The sequence below is a fragment of the Numida meleagris genome, chromosome 2 (genome assembly GCF_002078875.1).
Source record: "Numida meleagris isolate 19003 breed g44 Domestic line chromosome 2, NumMel1.0, whole genome shotgun sequence".
Lineage (NCBI taxonomy): Eukaryota > Metazoa > Chordata > Aves > Galliformes > Numididae > Numida > Numida meleagris.
The window spans coordinates 126988468-127011206 of NC_034410.1; the positions used below are offsets into that span (position 1 = coordinate 126988468).

General features: G+C 38.4%; 1 protein-coding gene across 13 annotated transcripts in view; it reads right to left on the bottom strand.

The window, feature by feature from the left end:
• The window catches only part of RGS22 (regulator of G protein signaling 22), a 70945-nt gene extending 48377 nt beyond the window's left edge, over positions 1–22568 (bottom strand). For 8 of the 13 annotated variants that reach the window (XR_002435064.1, XM_021386675.1, XM_021386676.1 and 5 more), the window contains exons 1-10: positions 21941–22568; positions 21290–21318; positions 18608–18670; positions 11197–11418; positions 6745–6830; positions 4578–4743; positions 4057–4228; positions 2060–2741; positions 1380–1541; positions 312–492 (exon numbers count right to left, since the gene is read on the bottom strand). Coding sequence is in view for 12 of the 13 variants with exons in the window: in XM_021386675.1 (XP_021242350.1) it covers positions 312–492; positions 1380–1541; positions 2060–2741; positions 4057–4228; positions 4578–4743; positions 6745–6830; positions 11197–11418; positions 18608–18670; positions 21290–21318; positions 21941–21998 (1821 nt within the window). In the remaining variant the exon portion in view is untranslated. Of the gene's footprint in view, positions 1–311; positions 493–1379; positions 1542–2059; positions 2742–4056; positions 4229–4577; positions 4744–5601; positions 6083–6744; positions 6831–11196; positions 11419–18607; positions 18671–21285; positions 21319–21940 lie in introns of those variants that run through there. The other 5 variants (XM_021386677.1, XM_021386679.1, XM_021386682.1 and 2 more) reach the window with 5 other exon arrangements.

The following is a 22739-nucleotide window of genomic DNA, read 5'->3' on the forward strand; positions in this document are numbered from 1 at the left end:
ACGGAATCTGGGCTGCTAGATCTTTAAACTTGCAGGTCTGAGAATGTCAAGATGAAACACGTATCCAAAAGACTTATGAAATAGCCAGGATAACTAAGAAGATAATTTGGCTCAATTTACAGTGATCTGTTGCATAAAATACAGTAAAATGATACTGCACTTTTTAATATAATCATCTGCAGGAGACAAGCTTGCTAAATCTTGACTTCCTAACAAGCAAGTATGATATTTTTGTCATGTTCAATTCAAGCAGTTTTATAACTATTTTTGATGGGACAAGGCTTTGGTCTCAGTGTCATTACACTACCTACCTGAGGAAGGGAAGGTGGTGTCCTAGGCATACAAGACTTAGTTGTCAATGGCAGCAATGATACCATTTGTGGAAAAGGATCAGTGTCCACCCTTGGTCTCTCTTGGCACATATGCCAGAACTTCAGCTTTGCACTGGCAGTTTCTATCGCTGTTGAATGAGTGACACAGAATCTGGGACCCCTGAAGAAAAAAATGTATGAATAAATGAAATACTGAGCTATTTAGCTAAATGGTGTTTACTTTATCAGGATATAGTTCTATAAGCACTTAGAATTAAAAAACAAAGATATGTTTAGACCTTGCATTTCTCCAAATCTAAAAACAAGCTACACCTAAATAAATTTGCAAATACTGCACCATTATAAATTTATCTTTATATAAGTCTACATTAGGATGTGCCACATTCATCCTACAGCAAGGAATAGGAGAGAATTTTAGGTCACAGGACAGACAGCCCAACTCTCATGAGGCCCACAGCAAAGTACACCACTGCAGTTATTTGTTTCTGCCTGTAATTTGTTGATACCTCTTGGGGAGGAAAGAAGACCTTCAAACATTTAGCTAATGTTTTCAAAGCAGGCTAGAATTTGTATCCTCGCTTAAGCTGTCAGTATGTAAAGGCATTTTGTATAATAGACATTAAACAGTAAAGTCTCAAGGTCAAATTTCACATAGATGTATACACAGAACATCCTCAGAAACTTGAGAAAGTCATTTTGGGGAGTAGGTTAGGGTAGAATTAACCTTCTGTGCCTAGAGAGATTTCCCTACCCTGCAGCCTAAAGTTTATTAGAGTGGTATCCAAGGTAGCTATACAAAAAGTAGCTCAGATGCTCTGGCAGTAAAATAACAAGGGTTCAGTAAAGCAGATCTACCTGCCTTCTGGGCAGACTGCAGTTTAGTTTAATCTCGACTAAAACTGAGAGACCACATCTGCTATTATTTACGTGGCATTACTTTTCATAATTGCAACAGGATAAGCAAGATGAAATAAAAGTAGTAGACTTATCAAAGAAAAGAAAATTTGTTAAAAAGTAGAATCTTAGTTCATGTTCTTTTTTCCATACCAGTAAAGAAGAAGAGGTTTCACTACTTCAGGCTGAATCTGTCTTAAATGCCTTGTATTCCACTGATCTCCGCGTAGTAAATCAAGTCTGAGTAACACTTCAGAAGTGAGGAAATAGTCTCCACTGCTCAGTAGGTAGAGTTTTTTCATTTTATCAAGTTGCCTTGAGTCAACAAAAATAGTCACATAAGCATGTATCAGATGCTACACAGAACTAAGTACAGCTCATTCTACTGGTTAAATTGCTGCATTGCAATGTCTCTAATTGGAAGCGTCAGAAGCCAAAACAATGTTTCCACAAATTAGAGATAGGTTGTACATAACAAAAAATGTACAGTGCCTTGGAATAGACAATCTGAATCTAGTAGAGTCTTTCACTAAAGTAGTTTGTCATGTAGAATGCCCCACCTGTGATTTTAATTTCTTCTATTTTCTATTTATTGCTTCCTGCTCTTCAAATTTCTTTCTAACAAAGCCTTAACACTAAGGTGATTCTGACTTATATTATCTTTATCAGCTTCTGAAAAGTCATCCCTGACTTACCTGTCAGGATACTCATGATTAATTGTGTTTATTCTATTCAAACACTGCCATTATTTATTCCAAAATCTCAAAATTTCCATTGATCAGTGTTACAAGTATAAAAAATAATGAGAATATGGGCTAAATAATGAGAAATACCTCTGCTGCCTTGTAGTGTCCTTAAGAACCTTTAGTCTTTCAATATCCATCCAGAGCCACCAATACCTCTCACCAAGTGTTCCTTGAATGAATTTCTTGAATCTTTCAAACTCATTTCTGTTGCCAGTGTCGTAAGTTCTGTGGTTAATACACCAAGCAGCCCTACTATCTGCCCCATTGCTTTCAGAGCTTGATCTTAAGCTCACTTCTTCAGCATCTTGTCCTCTTCTATCTCCCATGGAGTCCAAGACAGTAAATGGAGAAGAACTTTGGGAAAAGAGCGGCTCTTCAGTACCACAGGCAAATTGATTATTTGATAACTCATGTATAAACATATTAGGCTGTTTAGGGAAATCCACATCACTCTCAATCTCACCAGGTGGCTGCTGCATCAGTTCCGAAATTGATTCCTTTGTTACAGATTGAGTATTAGATGGTACTAATTCTTCCACTATCTGAAGAGCTGCATTTTCCTGTCCTCTTCCTTCTTTTGCTGCACTCTCCAAATTCTGGTCTGGATAAACTCTTAGCCGAGTGTAGGAAGGAGGTTCAGCAATGGCCATAGAAGAACCTTCCTCAGCTTCTCTTGATCTCTCCCTAAAAATGCCATCTTCTGCGGATGCTGTCCTTGAAGAGGAAAGGAATCTGCAGTGGTCATACTCCTTAGACAGGGAACCTGCTTCTGTGTTAAATCAGAAAAGATTATTGAACACCCTTTTGGTTCAGGACTGTCCTTTTGCACATTTTCCAAAGCAACATATTTGTATTGTTGTGCTGCAGTACAGGTAACAAGCACAGGTGTTTCTGCTGTTGCTGTCTGGCTAGAAACTCAACCCCATGACTCACAAACTCATTCTCTGTTCAATTCCAGCAGAACAGCAGAGTTCAGGAACAATTCCCTCTGGAGGCAGCTATCTTGTTTACTCAGCTCAATATCCAAGCTCCTCAACACTTAATAAACCACTTTGTTGTGCTGCAAGCCCTGGTTACTTTTCTAAGTATTTGCTCACAGTACAATGAAAGTCACCATCTGTAGCAGGATTTTTTTCTGTTTAGGCAAGAGGAAGCTAGTAAGTTATAACTCTTAGTCTACTTATGTTGACTACTGAACTGGCCTTGGCTTGTTAGGTAAAGTCTTGACATATACAGGAGGATGACAAAGCATATTATATCAAGGACTTTAAAAACACTTAAAAGACCTGCAGTTCAGTCTGCCACTCAGACGAGGCTTCTTTCTATTTAGAGATGTCTCAAAACTAGCAAGTTCAGAACAATGTTTGTTTTTGTCAAAACTACCTCACTCCTCTTTGTGCCCTTGTTATTAATCATGCCCTGACACTCCAGACTGCTGAGACAAAAAATCTTTCAGCTTTGACTTGCTCAAGTACCTTTTCAAGTTCTGAAAATCTTTAAATAAATTGAGCACCTCTGGAGTACGTTAGTAGAGATTACCTTGAATATATGCACTATTTAAGCAGGTTGCTGCTGCTATCACTGTATAGGTCAGCTCTATAAAACTGAGCAGAATAGCTGCAAATATTTTGAACATCAACAGAATCAAAGTGAAAAAAAAAAGACATAATTCATCTGTGGCCTTACAATATCTTCACATCAATCCAACATTTAAACTACAGGATAAGTTTAATTTTCTTGCTTTTCTTAAAGTAAGATTTAGGCCTTCATATCCTATTCTATCACTAAGGCAAACACATGGGTATATTCAGTCATTTGTTAGAGCGGAGGATGCTAAAACCCCTGAGTACATGCATTGTGTCAGACTAATAGAGAAGAGCTTTAAAATAATCTCAAAAAAAAAAAAAAAAAAGGAAACATAAGTGTAAGAAAATAAATCAATTTTTTCCCCATCTGAAGCCTGTGATACCATGCGATATTTAGAAAGTAGCAAGTGGAATCTGCAGCAATTCATTACAATGCCTCATATTTCCATCTAGTCAGACTTATGTTACAAATACTATTGCTGAGCCCCTGTTGCTTACCTAGAAGGCTAGCTTTTTCACTTACTGAACCTTCTCTTTCAGGCAGACCAGGCAAATGCTGAATATCTTGAATTTGAATAGAAGCTACAGGACGCAGAAATGAATCTGTAGTTTTCATGGATTCACTTCCTTTTGCTAATGTAAACCAATCCATTGTCTGAGAAATTGTAGCCTACAAAAAGATATTTCATAGAATAATTCAACTTTATTTATTGTAGTCCTTCTGAGAGCAGAGGGCTTATTGTCTGCAATCATTTTTGCAGTCTCTTTGTATACATTCCTATAACAATAGTTCCCAAATAAAAGAGCTGTATGACAGTATCTGAGCACCCTCATGACATAGCAGTGCTTCTGTTTAAGCTGTGTTATGACACATCAACCTTCTAAAAGTACAAAGCGCTTTAAAAAGTAGGGATAGCCGGAGAATCAGTTGTCTACTTAGAGTGGGACTTCAGTTACAGTAATTTAATCCAATGCATTCAATCCAGCTCTATGTTACACCCACTAAACATTTATTTTACCTGGCCAAGTGATACATAGAACCTCTTCATAGTGAATGAAGTGTCATCCTCCTCAGGGGAGGGATTACTTGCATCTTCCTTCCTTATCCAGGGGTAGTAGTTACTATCTACAATGAAATTAATGCCAGTCTGGCTCCATTCTACCTGTGATATCAATTTAGCTAGCCTGAAATTAAAGATTCAGACAAGAAAATAGTTAATCTTAGCTTTTAGTCAGAGAAACAATTGATTTTTTCCCTAGAGTAGACAATAAAAAACACAATCATTCTGAAAATAAATTGCCACTGCGAACTTCATGTTCTACTTTATTATTCCACTCCATGCCTTCTGTCATATATGTAAACACCAGCACTGCCATAGTCCACATATCGAACATATTGTTTGCTAAAATAGAACTATTTTCCCAGATTGCAGAAGCCCTGAATCAGTACCAGACACTACATTTCCTGTTACAGCAGCAATGCCCACAGTGCTCATACTAATTGAGCTTTCAGATGCTAGCAAGACAGTAGGTGCTATCATTTTCAGTCAGCTGCTATAAGAGCACTTCACAGTACTGAAGAGCACTCCAGTGCTCCTTCTGATAGAGAGAAACTTACAATGTCCAGAAAAAGGCAATCTTTCAAACCACATTGCTAGAGAGGGTGCTTTGGGACCAAGAACTGTGGCAGAGCTTACTTGAGTTAAACAGCAGCATGAAATCAACCAAGGTGCATTCAAAGGGTAGAAGAAGCCTATACCTTAGCCTATGACTGTGAGCTGAATGCTCTTTTTTGTTTGTCTCTACAGCCTGAGGACAAAAGAATTTCATTCTAAAGTTGGCATACCTTGTGGTGGATTCACACAGATGGGCAGATATGCTCCACCACACCATTCTCTCACTACCCTTCCTCAAAAGAACAGGAGGTGAAAATCGGATTAACAAAGACTCATGGGCTGAGATGAGGACAGGGAGATCACTCACCAACTATTGTCACTAGCAAAAGAGATTCAGATTAATAGAATTTACTCCTCCTGCACTGACCTGGGTGCCTGCAGGGCTGTTCTCTCACATTTCTCACTCCTCTCTCCCAGCTTCTGTTGTGCAGCAGGTATTTCCTTTCTTAAATCTGCTCTCACAGAGGCACAACAAGCATCCCTCATGGCTCAGCCCTGGCAGCAGAGGGTCCCTTTTGGAGCAGCTGGAGCTGGCTCTGGTCTGACATGGGGCAGTGCTGCACTCTGCTCACAGAGGCCAACCTTGCTATCAAAACCTTGCTGCATAAGCCTACTGGATATACTCACATCATCTTTAAACACACATTTTTATCACCTCAGCTTATCTTGATCCTAATTCAGGAAAGCAATTTAAAGCACTGGTATCTACAGAAATGAGGAACATGTATGTTAAGACGCTGGAGAAGTCTGGAGGGCAAGATGGATGAGGAGCGCTGAGGCCCCTGGGTTTGTGCGGCCCAGAGCAGAGGAGCTGAGGGAGGCCTCATGGCGGCTGCAGCTCCTCACAGGAAGCGGAGGGGCAGCGCTGAGCTCTGCTCTCTGTGACAGCGACAGGGCCTGAAGGAACGGCGTGGAGCTGTGTCAGGGGAGGGGCGGGTGCGGGTTAGGGTAGAGGCAGAGCCTTCCAAAAAGCAGACCAAACCTCCTGATCATTGGAAAAGAGGCTGAAAGGACATCTGGAAAAATAACAAATATATAGCAGGAAATGGTCCCACTACTCCATGGCATCCCGCAGAGAACCTTGCAAAAGGAAGTCTGACAGCAAGCCTGTAGATAGAAACTAAATAATTGATATAAAAAGGACTGGCCATCTTTTGCAAACAGATTTCATGGACTGATACCTTTCACTCACATGTTCTATATACTGATTAGAGAGAAACATATTGCTACCATGATATCTCTGTGGAAGAGAGTTTTAGAAAATAGTAAAGACAATTCCCACTCCCTCTGTAGTGGTGTAACATAGTATGTAACCTGTGGACAAGGAAAATTACAGAATGACTAGTAGAAAAAGTCACTGGTTTTCATTTATTCAGGGTAATAAAATGCTAAAATTAAACAAGAAAAAAGGTGGAACAAAACTATATTAAAAGTATCATCAAGATTGGTTAAACAGAAAAGAAAAATGTACAAATTTTAATCTGAGAGACAGCATAAAAGACTGCAATACCTGTACTCAAAGTAGCAGTCACTTTCTAGAAAAGCTGGAAGTCTTTCTTTCTTAATCCACTGTACTGCTTGTTCTCGATCAAGACGCTATTAAAAAAGAAATACCAAAAATTTGCGGAAGTCATGACTTAATTGTTTTGCTGTCCATGTAATCATTCTCTACAGCCCCCTTCTAAAGCATTAAGGAAAGCTAATATACAATGAACATCACCTTCATTATCCAGCTTAGCCTTAGTGCTAGGACAGCTGAGTTTCTTTGGTTTGTTGCTAACAGGTAATTATGTCTAAATCTATTTCTTCTGTAAAAGTACAACTTTTTAAACAAACCATGGCTAGTTCTTCTTCAAAAATAATACACGTCTGAATCATGCTTTTATTATACAATTCCAGTGCAAATCAGATGCTCATTAATGGTCTGAAAGTAGGAAACTGCTAATTTCTCTAACTTTATCACCATTTATAAGCATTGACTATTACATTTTCCCTCATTAATTTGAGGAATAAGGAAGCCCTGTCTTAAATTATAATCCCAGTGGGAGAACTCTGGATATTACAAACAAAATCAAACAAATTTAAAGCTGATCAGTTATCATCTTTCCCACTTTTATGTTTTATGTTGGAGTATTGCATAACTCAGCTGGACACAGCAACACTTCTAATGTATATCTAAGTGTGAATAGAATCAGGCCCATAATAGGTTTCTGCTCAGGTGGTCTAAGTCTCAGTGCCCAGCAAAAGCAGACTGCTAGGTGCCACCAAAGAGTGATGTGGAGGTGTTAAGCAAGAAGTTACAGAGAACCAGCAGACTGAAAAACTTGCCTAAGGGTCTTACATGGAGAGCATGTCCTCTGAGTGTGGGCCACAGTAAACCATTTCCCTTAGAAATTACACAATTCACACTCTTTCTTTTGTCTTCTCATTTACTTTTTTCTTTTCTTTTTCCTTTCTCTCCTCTCCTTTCCACGAAGTGTACTTCATGCACTCTTAGCAGGTGACCTGTTTTATTTTTCTGAGGTGCATTTTTCGTTTAGTGAACATGAAGTCAGTGATTAGGAAAAATGCAATAACTCCTCTTGTCCACAGAAACAGGTGAATTTTGGACAAGGGTGGAAGTATCAATTTTTTTTTGCTACTTGCTAGATCAAATAATCAGTTCGTGTAGATTATATTTTAAATTTTCTTTCCATGAGCTAATATTTCATTTGGGACTAGGTTTATTTCTCCTTCATATATATCTGTAGGGGATTAAAAATATAAATTACTCAGAAAGTGGGTGGTTTCATTTAGAGAGAAGAAAATATTTCAAAATATGGAAAGCTTATGTTGGCAGTGGCTCACACAATGTAACTTGTGGAGATGGAGACTAATTACTCCCAACCACACAGAGTATACCTCCTTTTGGTAACTAACAAGCCTTTTGGAAATACAGAAGATTGTCTCTTTGTTTTGGCCAATCAATCTGTGTTTAATATTTATGTATTAACTGAGTCATAGCCCAGGTTTTTATCTGAATGATTCATAACATATTCATGTCTGTACATGGCTGGTACACAGAATTATATATACTATCAGAAGGAAAGAATCTCTATTCTTTTCCCTTCCCCAAAGACAGATGTGACATTTAATCTAATAGGGTTGTTACCTTGGTTAACTTCCTTACCCAGTCAGCCTTAGGCCATGTTTGGGACCCAATCCAGTAAAGCTTTTAGCACGTGTTAAAGTTTAAGCATGTGTTTAACTTCATTTGATTAAAGTTAAACACATACTCAAGTGCTTTGCTGAACTGGGGTTTCTCTGAAGTAAGGTATGTGGGATGCCAGCCAGTTTCTTTCCATAGTGATGCCTGGGTCTACCCAATTTGCAGGGTTTTTCTTAATATGTTTCACACTAAGTTGATTTCAACCATTGATAAGAAGATGTTTAGCTCCATATCAATAATTTCCAAGCATGAGGGCACACATACAAAAAGATCTTTTACTTATCTGTAAATTTGTGACAGCGTGAGATAGAGGTAGGGAGAAAAACAGCACTGATGTATTTCTCAGTTTAGGTGCATTTGAATTCAGTAGGCCTGAAAGGCCTACAGAATTCTTCCAGTCCCACTCATTTCCATCACTATTGTAACAGTGATGGCTGCTCAAGCTGACTTTTCGTAGAAATGTAACATTCAAAGCAACTGTAAATCTCTTCAGACAATGGGAAGCAGTTAAAGATATAAAATAGATTGAAGGAAACAGCATAGATCTGTGCCTGAAAGATCAAATCTTATTTGATTTGAAGTGAACTACTTGATGCTGATACTGAGATACTTCTTCCAGTTCAGTCACAGTGTGGCACAATGAATGAAGCTGACTTCTTTCATCTTAGGTAGTTGCAGTACTAATTTTTGGTCACTTAGGTCAGGCTCAACCTTGAGATTCCAAAGCTGAATAGGATAAGGGACTTAAATTGCCTGTTGTACTGGTTTAGGCTGTGATAGTTCATTTTCTTCATATTATCTAATATGATGCTATTTTGAATCTGTGACCAAAACAGTTTTGAGAGCTATTGCTAAACAGGTCTAACTCTGTGCCAAGGCCTTTTCACACTCTGCCAGCAAGGATGCTGAAGGTGCGCAAGAAGCTGGGAGGGGACACAGTCAAGACACCCATCAGACCAAAAGAGTGTTCCTTTCCATATGACATCGTGCTCAGCAGTAAAGCTGGGGGAAAGAAGAGAGGTGAGGGAGAATGTTCAAAGTAGTGATATTTGTCTCGTCAAGCAGCTGCTACGTGTGATGAGCCCAGCTTTCCTGCAAATGGCTGAGTATCTGCCCACTGATATGAAGTAGTGAATGAATTCCTCATTTTCCTTTCTTTGCACATGCAGATTTTGCTTTACCTATTAATATGCCTTCATCTCAACCCATGAATTTTCTCTCTTCTACCTTTCCAATTCTCTCCTCCATTCTGCTGGGGAAAAGTGACCAAATGGGAGCATGGGGCTTAGCTGCATACCTGTGTTAACTCACAGGAAAGTGAGAGACAAGAAGAGACATCAAAAAGGTGAAGAAAGTGCAAAAGCATATTATTCCTCAATGTGTAATAATGCTTCCCATCTTTGGAAAATTCCACGGAAAAAAGGAAGATATCCTTAAATAATGGAGGAGCCCTGTTGCTCCAAATCCATGAGAGATTTAAGTAATAGAGAAGACAACATGATGGCTTTGAATTTGTCAAAAAAGGCTGACCAAAGTAGCGATGGTGTGAGGTTATCCCAGAGAACAGGATTAGCCATTCTTGCACAAGCACAAAACTTTTCCTCAGTTGATTCCTGAGTCCAAATAAGAAATCAAGAATAGCTCTGCTGTTTTGTGCTTCCAAGCAACATATCCATGAAAATAATGGTTTAACATGGTAGAAATGTCTGTGAATCTTGTCCTGTCATAGCACTTGTCCAGTTTATATTGCAGATAATTGCAGTCTCACTTAACTATCATTTTGTTAAACATCATTGCCTGTTGACCTCTCTCAACACTGTTTTCTTTTCTGAAAATCATCAAGCTTATACTGAGCAAAGCAGCAGTCTGCTTTAACTCCCTGATTTTCTCTCAGCTTTCCAGCTATGACATAATTTAGAGCAGCCGCCTCTAAAAATGTAGCAAGACCTTAAACTGGCCTTGAATGAAATGAACTGAAGTCACATCAGTCACACCAATGCAAAGTAAGCAAGAAAGGAATAAACCAAGTATCCCAGAGAAATATATATTTTTTCTCCTCTAAAGCTATTGCTTAAAGGTAAACTCCCACAACGATTTATACTGCCTTAACATTCTCTTAGGTGCATATGGTTCTTCAGATTCTGATTTTAACATGCCTAATCTGATACTGAAGATAGTCCTGAAAGCAAACAGGTAAGAATACCAAAATTGATAGTGTTTGAACAAATCTTCAGCGTTTCTTTTTTTCTAAAATCCAACATCTCTTGTTGCTAAAGGTTATTTTTTCTGGCCATTTCAATTGATGCTAACCATCAAAATCTTTGGGGAATTGATGGAGGAGAGACTTATGTGTTGCCAGACCACAGATGAGCTCATAGCCACACAAGGAAATTAATTAATAAGGAAAGACTGAGATGCATTAGTTTCAGTCAATTTGCACATTCCAGGGATCACTAGTAAAGTAACAGTTATCATAATATTTTTTCTTTTAATATTAAAAAGTATTCAGACCACACAACTAAATCCTGACATACAGAATCTTCAAAATTCTGTGTTACAGGATGTATATGTGTAATTCCATTTACTTGTCTGGTAGACACATGTGCATTGCAGGGCATAATTTGGCCCATCATTATGTTTTCCTAACATAAATTAACATTTTTCCCAAGCTACCAAGCCAAACACAACAATAACTACTGCCAGTATCTCTACAGTAAGATCTAAATATAAATCCAGTGGCTATAAGATTCTTACCATAGTGTTGTAATTTGGATCAATACTGAAGGCTGAAGAATCACTGATCTTTTTGGAGTGCTGCCCATCATTCTTTGCTTTTCTTATAACATCATAAATGGGATTTGGAGGTTTCTGATCATGCAGAATTTTTTTCAGCTGGTGTTCCAGGCGTTGTGGGGTGTCATTAACTACTTCAAAAACCCCGAAGTCTGAGTTAAACTTAACTGGCTGGGCAAAAGTCTACAAAAGAAGTTTGGAAAGTTGCAATAAGGGAAATATCTCATTTTTAAAAATTTATAGAATAGAATAATCCTGCAGAATGCAAGATGGTATTACGAGGCTACTTTCTCTTGATTTTAACTCATTCTAGATGATAGACCATTCTTTTTCATATGCAAATTATAGATCCACTACACAAATTCCTATAATATATAGTTTACAGTGACTTCAATACCTGTTCTGCAGGACAGTACTTACCTACAAGATTACATCTCCAGTGTTATTCTCACATTTACAACCATAAACAGTCAAGGCTTGAAAAGAGTAGTAATGAAGTTGACTTCTAAAATGTGAGAACATTTGAGGAGGATGAATCTGAAGATTCCCACGTGTGGGAAAGGCTTTTCCCCATGTTATTACCTGGAGGTCAAAAATCTACCAAATTCTATGGTCTGTAGCAAATGATCATACACAACTATATTGGTTGATTTTACAGAAATCTTGGGGAATACCCAAGACCTTTATGAGTCTGAGGATCTATACAACCAGAGCATACAAGCATCTCCCCATACTGAGATGGAGCATGAGAAGGCATGTCATAGTCTAGAACTGAAGAAAACTGAAGTGTGAAATCCTGGCCATATCCAGATCCAGTGCCAAGACCCTTCTGGGCACCATTCCAAACAGGCTCCCACCTGGTGTTTGTACAGTTGTCATTTCCCTGCACTTAATAAGATTATTATATTATTTCAAGTACTGTATTTCTCATTTTCTTGAACTTGATATATCACAGTATGCATACAGAAGCATATATATCTACATACACAGACATAATTCACATACGTATTACACATATTGAATACGTGCTACATATAATATGGAAGTATATTATAAACCAATTTCATTCTTCTTTACACCTATGTAAGTCCAAAGTAACCATGTCAGTGTCAGCTATTTTGTTGTTCCTGTCTGAAGTCCCAGTGTTGATCAATGTCATATAGAGAAATGCCCAAAATAAAACCATGTGGCTGCAATGTGTGGTTACAACATTCCCTGCTTATCCCATAACCTCTCACTGCTGAGGCTCAGCCTGGCAAAGCATGTAGCATGTGAGAGCTTTAAGTATACGATTAGGGCCTAGTCTGTTTAGTTACCTACCTTCAGTTGAAATCAAGGCTTGTTTTTGTTCTCTGACACCTCATGCTTCTTTTGGCATTAATTTTCTCCAGGGTACTTTTTCTGCAGGGTAATTTTCTGCAGGTTTTAGTGCTTTTCTCCAGAAGAACTGAACAGCATTTAAAAGAGTCTTTTATGTGTTATTTTGTGTGTTTTCTGTACTCCATTCAGACCTCCTCCTCATTTGCAATGTGTACATATCACTTAGTTGCAAAGTTAATTTGGACAGCTATCAATTCTAAGTGGTTCAAATTCTACCTTAATAACCTCCAAATATATCTTTTTTTTTTCACTTATGTGTTTAAAGAGGAAACAGAAGAAAATATGCTAAGAGGCAAGGTGCTTCAGTCTCTCAGGATCTGAAATGCGCCTTCTTGCAGAAGAAAAAAATAAACAAAATGCAAATTCCATAATCTAGGGCTACGTGACTAGATAGGAACAGATTCTTTCAGTTACATGCTATTCAAATTGAAAATGAAGCAAAGATGCCATCGTTTACCACACGTATCTACTTTTATTATATCCCTTGTAACTTACTCTAGATCTAGGTTTTTTAATACGCAGTCTAATTAACTGAATGGAAAACATATGGCAACTTTAATGTAGTGAAACAGATGCCAGTGACGTTTTAAAATGTAAAGGGCATTGCTGTTTTGGGTGTCCACCTAGAAATCATTTGTAAGACATGTAGTAATGGAACAAAAGAACATACACTGATAGGTTAAGAGGATTAAGACTTCATATATTAAATACTTGACTGAAACAGGGTGTTCTGGTCCAAAATGTTGAGGTTTGGACCAAGGTATAAGTTACCTGTCCCCAGGAGTAATTATTCCCCATTACCTGTCACTAGTAAGACCATATCTGAAATACTGTATCCAGTTTTGGTTCCCCAGTAAAAGAAGAATGTTCATAAATTTCTCTAAGCCCAGCAGAAGACTGCTGAGACTGACAAGTTGGAGCACCTGCCCTGTGAGGAGAGGATGAGGGAACACGGCTTGTTTAGCTGAAGAGATAGCTCTGTGGGGACCTAACAGCAGTCTGACTGTATTTATAAGGAGATTACTGACAGAGGTTCATGGCGAGAGGACAAGAGTTGATGCTCATACACTGAAACAGGGGAGGTTTCCACTGGACATAAGAAAAAAAATAACAGTAGGATAATTGGAGTGGAAACAGACTGTCCAAAGAGAGTATGGAATCTGCTGTTAGAAGTTTTAAGTTCCAAACAAAGAAAGTGACATGCAAACTGGTCTGAGCACTGAAGTGATGAACCTGCTTTGAGTGGGAGGCAAGACTACAGACCTCCCTGAAGCCCCTTCCAGCATGAAGAGATCTACGATTCTGTGCAACCCCCAAATTCTTCCAGGTAGAACATCTCATTAAAGCATCATATGAAAGCATTTTAGAACTTTTAAAGTCTTTCTGGGGAAGCGTATTTCACCAGCTCGCTTAAGAAAACCAGAATGATAGATCAGAAAGTTTATGTTGGCATAATGAAAGAGGAGGTAAGTTATGACCTTCTTAATTGATTCCTGTAACAAAAATAAAAATGATAATATTATGATAAAATCAGATAGGAACACCAACCGAAAAAAAATTAATCTGATGTTTTGTAGGAAACATTTTCCCAGTTACAGTGCAGGACAGAGAGAATCAGTCAATCCTCTCAGTATGTGAAAAGCTTTGGAACAAAACACACTCTCTAACCATTCCCACACATTACAAGCCACACGCACACACACACAGAAAAAAAAATTAGCAAACCTAAAACCTTTCCCACAGAAGCCAAGTGCCATAAAATCGTACAGCGTTTCACAGGACAATAATGGGAGAAGTTTATGGCATCAGCAGTACTCTAAGTCATTGCAATAACAAGAAATCTCTTCATGAGGATGACTATGTTGTGTTAAGGACTGGATGATAGCCTACGCTATGAAAGAAAGGGGGAAAAGGTTACTTGTGCCAGTGTAACACACTAAGAAATGCCGTTCTCACCCCAAATTTGGCAACTGCTTTAGCTGTTTACTGACAAGTAAAATACAATAACCAAAGACTAAAAGTATCAATGCATTCTTCTCTGCATTCTTTTTCCAATTTGGGCCGGTTTTTGATCCTTTGAAGATAAAGAGGAAAAGCTCCCAAGCCGAATTATACTGCAAGATGTTTAAAAATATATATATAGTTTTGGCAGGAGCCTTGAAACTTAGGATTCATACATTATCAATTTGGAACAATAAATAGGATCAACAAGGATTTGAGAATACTGACAAGTAAGCCTACAGACTTTACTAACTATAATCCATGGGCAATTTTCCCTTTGGCCCCAGTATGACTGAGATTACTCAGTGGAGTTATTTCAGCTTCAAATAAAAACCTTCAAGCGAACAACAAAAACTGTTTTCACATTGTGGTACAGAAATACTATTAAAAAAATAAACAATTGCATGTATGCTTTTGACAGCAAAGAACTTCCTGGCTGTCATATGTACATTGAATATGGTTTCAGCTGAAGAATAAATAGAATATATAATACTGAAATCTAAAGTTATGCACTTAACTGAAGGGAAGGGAAATTTCCCTCAGTCCTCCCAAAACAAAACCAAAACAGCATCCATCACTGCGTTACCAGGATATCAGACATATAAATCTTACTGTTCTCTGCCTTAACACTTTTCAGATATGCTTCAGATACAGCAAACAAATGTGTAAATATGCTCACTATATCCCACCCCAAGTAATGTAGTTTGATCCCAAGAGGAACAGAATGACCACAGCTTGGCTTCCTCTCGGGTTAAGGCCCTGAAAGGGTGGGAATGAACCGAAATCTCATCCAGGAGTTTTGCCAAAACATCTTTAAGATGGGTATATATGTATCATAAATAAAAGTCAGTAAGAATCCAGACCAGAAAAGAATTTGAGACAGCTCTAGGAAGTGCCTGGAAAATTCAGACTGCATATGGTCAATGCCACATCTCCCACTGATTTTAGGGAGTCCAGGATTTCCCTTCCACTGATGAGAAAAAACAAGTCTCAATCACACACCACCATCTAAGAGAACAGAAAGGAACATCTTGAGTAAACCCATTTTCAATGGGAAAAGAAGTTAGGGTAGATTCTTTTGCTTCCTTGCATCTCAAAGATATTTTAGTCCTGGATAAGACTCAACTCAACATGCATGTGAGGCCTAACTGATGTAAAAGATTTTTTAAGGGAGGTTTTAATGGCACCTGCAGCCTCCCTACACAGACATGGAAAACACAAGAGGAAATTAATGAGCATGCATTGTAGCCTCACTAAAGGATTCATAGCCATCTTCAAAACAGAGGAGGGCCTGAAATGTGCAGTAGTGTGGATTTCTTTCTGCCCTTTCTGTCATCTGCTGCTTATAGGTCTGGCCTGATTTTATTCTTGAAATTAGCAGGATTTCCAGGCCGATTCTGTTTTTGGTTTTTTTTTTTTTTCAGAAAGAGCAACGAGCCCAAACTTTATTCCTTACGCTCTCATTGTTTTCCCTTCATTAAGCCGGTAGCTCCTGTTGGGCATGGGAGAAGCAAGTTGACATTAACTAGGCCTCCAGCATGGAGTTGGATGGAGATTTCTGACTTGTGGTTTTTCATTCCTGGATAAGCATATTCTCTGACATTTTAAATGAATCAAAGGTTCAAATTCTAGGGACTTCTGACAGCTCCAAAAGGAAATGTATGTATACCAATGCTTCTCGTAAATTTTTCATTTTTGATTATTTACTACACAAGGTGTAACTTGTTTGTATGTCACAAGGCTGGTTTCTGCTGCTGTAAATCACTGGTGTACTGGCAGCAAGTGCCCCCAGGGGATTTTTATTTTATTTCATCTTTCTGAAGTATTTTCTTTGCAAACTGTCTTTTGTTACAGCATGCAAATCTTTGGGGTACACCAATACTCATGTCAAATTGTACCAAATATTATTATAACTTTATTATTTCTTAAAGGATATTTTGTAAATCAAAGCAAAAAAAAGAAGTCTTCTACTGCTATAGCAAGTTCCCAGTGATATAATTTTCCATACACCAGAGGTGCATTATAAATCAATATAGAGACAGTCTCTTAAAATAAGCATGTACTACCACTGATTTCTTGTATCAGGTCACACAACATTTTCAGTTTAACTTGTTGCCTGACAACTAACACACCTGGGTAATACTGTTTCTAGGCAACAGTGGATAAGCACAACAAGAATAAAGCAATGGAATTTTCAATGTGGTGTTTCAGTCAAAGTGTTCTGAGAAGCAGAGGGAAATTGAGAGTACAAAATATTCAAACCACAGAACCCAATGTATTAATGGAACTTAGTCCTGTGGAGGGTAAATCCTCAAGAAAAGATCAAAGAGAAAATAAAACCAATTATGAGAACATTACAAATAAACATAGCTAATACATCCTCTGTTTTCATGAACGTATGTCAATAAATAAATAGAGACCATGTGTCATCTCAGAAACCTACCAAGATTACCAGCATAAAGCAGTGTTTACTCAGGACTGTCTGTGAACTCTTTGCTGTGGGCTTCAGAGCAGTCGGAAGGGCTGGGACAACTGCTGCATTTCAGAGCTGCTGAGCTGAGCCAGGACTCTGGGTTGAGGGGCCCTGTGAGGCCTAAGAGAATGTTGGCCTCTAAAAGATGTCCTGAAACGCATACATATCCAAGGAGACCCAGAGACTAAGCAGGCTGAACTTCTTTCCCACTCGGGATTTTCTGTGATTTGGGGAAAACCTGAAGCATAGTTTCCAAATGAGCAGTGAAAGGCGTGGAGGATGGTATTCCTGTGCTAAGGAAAACCTGGCACATGGAAGGAGTTTAAAAGCTATGTAGTTAGGCTTGGATTTAGGCAAATATCCTATAGCAGCTGCAGAAAAAAAGAGAGGGAGAGAAACCCAACCCTCTCACCACACATTTTCTTCTGGCTGTGTCTTTATCGCTTTTTAAACACTAGTCTCAAGAATCTTGCAATGAGGTGGAAGGGTATAAAGGTTGAGATCTGAGAGAAGTCAGTATCACTGTTGTGCACAAAACCCACTCTCTGATAGTTTTTTAATGCTTCCAGATTCTATTTTCATATTAAAAAATTGACACAGGCATCTAAGAAATATCCTAATGCTGGTAGCAATTCCTATCAAGCAAGTTGTAGAAATCAGTATATCCTTGTAGTGCAGCACATTTAGCTGCAGTGGATAAGGAGGGCAAAAGGCTGTGGGTTGGCTAGGAAGTCGCAGGGGAACTACAAGTGAAACTGTGAAAGTTTTGTGCCATCACACAAAGGAGCAAGTACATGATGTGCAGAAACTGAGAGAATGGGGATCTAAGAGTACTAAGACAGCGCTGAGTGAAGTTGCCATGTTGAGAGAGGAGGACATTACACGTGACTCATCCAAGAGCATGGAGAAACAAGGTAGTTGATGAGGAAAAGGAGCAGAGTATAAGGCAACTGGTTATATATAGGGCACTGGGTGCGCTCGTCTAACTGCAGCTGGATCAGTGCAGAGAACACAGGGTAAAGCGGTGTCCTTTTAGCTGCAGGTGGGAGAAAAAGAGGAGATTTCCAATTTTGAAGCCTTCATGGTCGTGAAGAAACACATAGTTAGTTCTTGAGCTGAATTATTTATTAATCACCGAGTGCATTGCCAGAAGAACTTAAAAAGACTAACTGGTTTTATTGGTGTGTTGCGATTCTGTACTAGAAGTGGACTCTTCGTATTTTTTACGTAAGTATTTACATGTCTTTTTTATTTCAAATCCATAATATTTTGGTGCACTGTGAGTTAAATACATAAATTTGCAAGAGAAAATCCGTCCCCAGAAGCCCAGATACTGTGTGATTTTCCCTGACACTGATAGTAAAGTTGAATAGTAAGAATTGCTGCTATTAATATATAGACATATTGTAAAAGCCATTTAGCTTCCCAGTGACAAAATGTTCTAAACTGGATTAACTTATTATTAGTCTTAGTAAGGTGTTTCTTGTATTTTGCAAGGGATTTCTGTAAGGTACTTACTGGAAGACTCAAAAATTCATTGAAGTAGTCCACAAGCATAGCATCTGTGGCTAAGTAGTCTTCCTGCAGAGACACAAAACCAGAAAATGAGGCTTATAATAATCTCTGCTAACATGTTGTGAATGCCCTGTTGCCTCGAACAATGGTTTTTCCATGAGATATGACATGCAAACTTTTGTAAAATGTCATTTCTCACTTTTGAGAATATAATCATTGCATCATTGTTAGATTCTAGCCATTGCACACCACTGAGGTCCTCAGCAATTTAAAAAACACACGTGAAAGGAAATGGCTTGCCAAGAAATTCACAGATAAAGCCTTCATAAACCCAGCAGCTTCTGAATGCTGGACATCTGCATGTTTACTTTTGAAAAAATGTGTATAAGCTAATGGTCTAAAAATGCCTCACATTATACCTTTCTCTCTCCCATCGGGGATTGAAGGGAGTATAGACGCTCAGCAGAGCCTGCTTCCACTCCCACACTGCTGCTCAGAGGTGCTTTAGGGAATAAGAGGGAGTTTACTGATCTATAATTTGGCTCACCAAACAAGCCGTATCTGCCATAATTGCAATCTGACAGAACTGGGAAGCTTCCTACTGACTTCATCAGAATCCCGGCTGCATCTGTAGGGCTTTTGTTTCCTTTCTTGAATTTAAATGGTGGAAGACGACACTGGAAGCAAGGCTTTCTGCCTTACAGAAAACACTTGATTTGGATCACAGGGCCACGGTCTGGAGCAGTTGTAGTACCATGGGCCTAGAGATGTTAGGGTACTGATTATACTGCAGAATTTGCCAACTGTCTAAATCAAAGCAATATGAAGTCAACAGAAAACTTTCCCAGTTATGTCACTTGGCGGTCAATCAGATCCAGAAATCTCGATTCAGCAACAATTAACAGAAGTAACAAAGAAAATTATCAGAAACACACTGCAGTCTGCCTCACGTTGGTTTGGGAATGCACAACCAGATGTCAAACTGATAAAGATGAGCCTGAAGATTGCTAGATATGATAATACACTTTGTAAATCATTTACTGTTTCAAAGGGCTTATTCAAAACAAATCATTTATTAACAGTACAAGCTGCTAAAGAATACGCAGGTAACATGTGTTTTTAATTTGCCAGGAATATAATTCTCTGTAGTCCCATATAACAGCAAGAAATATAAACACTGAATCACTAATCAATAAAGTGTTTATGATCTTATTAATGCAAGCTTTGCTACTTAACTGCATCTATCTGCAAACACAGTATACTTTCCTCAGGTATATATTTTTGTGGTCAGTCTTATTTTCATCTAAAAGCATAATTGCACTTTCATATTTGAATATTATAGGTGATAGGGTCATATATGCCGTACTATAACTTTGACTTTTGGTGTCAGGAAGCATTTTGTTTAATCTCTATCTTTTCCATCTTTCATACTGCACAGTCAAAAATATTACTAGAAAAAGCTGTTTCATAATTGCAACTGGAGGGCAAGGTGTGTTAAAAATTGTTCCAAAACTGCAGTTTTCATGATGTGGTTAACAGCTTTGCCTTCATGCAGTTTGTGTACAAACGTGGCCTGGGCCTGCTCTCTGTCAGTCTTTTAACACTGAAAGGAATTTTAAAGCCATTTTTGCAAAGGTGTGCAACTGCTTCTTAAATATTTCATAGAAACAAACCTAATTAGCCCTTTTTATTACTGCCATCATGAAAAAAAGCACAGAAACATGGAAATATTTGAAAACAGAGGGGAAGCTGCATGGGGGTAAAAGTGGTGCCCTTTTAAAAAGTTTGTATTTCACATTGCATCACAAATACCTCTCCACGCTTGAAACGTTTATAATAAACAGCGTCTTTAAATGTCAAAAGTTAAAGCTAATATAAACCCCAATCCTGCATAGAGCTCTGGCAGCTTTGTGTCCTTGTGTAAGTTTACCTGTAGTCAAACATGGATGGTCATGTGAAGTATCTTGTAAAATCAAGGTTTAACACAATGTAAATATGTAGTTAAGAAATGTTTATATATATATATATATATACACATCCTCGTTTACTTATCTATATATGCTAAATATCTGCTATATAGAACTAGCTTTTCTCTGCATGAATTCACTATTGAGTCCATTCATATTACTATCCAGAGTCTCCCAAAATGAACAGCAATACATTTATACTTTGAAACATACTGATGCAGTTACAGAGGCATCCGCAATAAAGAAGAGATAAATGTTATCTAAGCTGTGAGATACAGGTTGCCGTCTCTCATGAACTAACAGTCAAGCGTATCTACCTTTCAAATGAGGAGACAAACACCAGGGAGATCCTACAATGAGCTACGAGAAAAGGACAGGAAAGGTAAAAGAAGGAGAAGATGGGTTAAACTTGCAATGCAAAACCTTCCCATTGAATGTTTCATTGTTTCATCCTATTTCATTTTTCTTTTCATTTTCATCTTTATTCTCCACACTTTCCTGTTTCTTCCTTTTGTTAATTTTTTTCTACTTATTTTCAAATTAAGTATTCTGTGATTTTGCTTTTTCTGGGAAAATAGTAAAAAATGGCTCAGTCACTCCATGCTTAAAAGAGGAAAGAGGTGAGAAAGCAGAAAGCAGCTTCCAAAAACTTTTCTTCTTTTTTTGCTCTACAGTTGCATGACAAAATGAATGATCAATCCTTATGAAACATACTTACAAACACTTCTTCTGTTATATGTGGAGGCTCTGAAACACAAAAACGAGATATCATGTATTGTACAAGCAACACAATCAAGCTTGTTTAACTATAATTACTGAACAGAGACAAGTACTGAGGCATGACAATCTTTCTGGATATTCTGACATAAAATAATGTAACCTGAGGAAATAAAATAAATACTAAGAAGATGCAGTAATGTTGACCTATGCACAAAACCATCAAGTATTGCAAGAATTATTTAAATACAATTAAAGTATCATTTAATGACATTATTTCTCATATAAACATTAGTTGCTTGTCCGTTTTTCTCTGCAAAATGGATTAGTAGAATCTTGCTGATTTTAATGAAAATACAGACTTGCATGAGGCCCTGGGTGTCTTGAACAGCAAATATTGCAAAACATAAGATAAAATTAAGAAAAAAAAAGAATTTGGTGTGTTCTCAGACAGCAAAAATCTTTTGTGATGCCTCTTATGGGAGCACAGTTGTCTCTTCAGATTGATGAGTTTTGCTAGGCAAGCTTAAACTTAGCAGCTGAAAAATTTTCTCCTTTTATCAGTGTCTGCACCTGAGGCAGTTATGTGAGGGCCGGACTCCCTGTCAGACACCGATCCAGCCCATTACCCTGCTCAGGAAGCATTACGTACCAGTTGTAAGCTTCTTCAACTGCATGCTGGAGCTATGCACCAAAGGGCCGTCACACATCTCTGCAGGATGGCAACTTCATTTGCAAAGGTGAAATCCTTCCCCGCAGATCAGAAATGAAAGCTGCAGAACTCCTGGGCCTGGCTGCAGACTCCTGGTCTCTGCTGCATGACTCTCAGCAGGCCTGGGTTGCTATGGCACTGCAAACAACACATGGGATGAGCCGAGCTGGTGCAGGTACCGCTACTGCTGTTGTGGAGCTCTCTGAAGCAGGCTCACATAACGGGTATGTTGACGGTAGAGCCCCAAAAGAGGTGCCTGTGATGTAGGAATTTGAGGCTATTTGAAGAAAGAGATTAAATTAAACACTTTTCTCAAGCAGTGTAAGCAGTTCTTAGTTCAAAATGGTATTCAGCCTTTTCCTGTGTTAGCAGAACCCTTCAGCCAGGTGCAATTTTGCCTCTAAAGAAAATCTCAAACTGTACAACTAATGAGGAAATGCATCGAGCAAGTCTGTATGCTTAGGCAGTCTGTGAGGCTTGATCACAGGTAACAAAAAGTCACATCTATGGCAGAGCTCCCACTTCAGCCATTTTCTTTCACATAAGAAAAAAGAGAGGAGCTTGGCATTCTTCAGGCTGAGCTGAAACCTGGACTGTTCCTGACATGCAGCTCCATTGTGATGTGTTGGATACCTCAGCTGCAGCCTTGGAAACAGCCTGCCCCACTGCTTCCACGGCCCCAACTTAGCAGAAAACCAAAGACAGCTACATTTGTGCTCGATTAAGAAGACACTGAGAA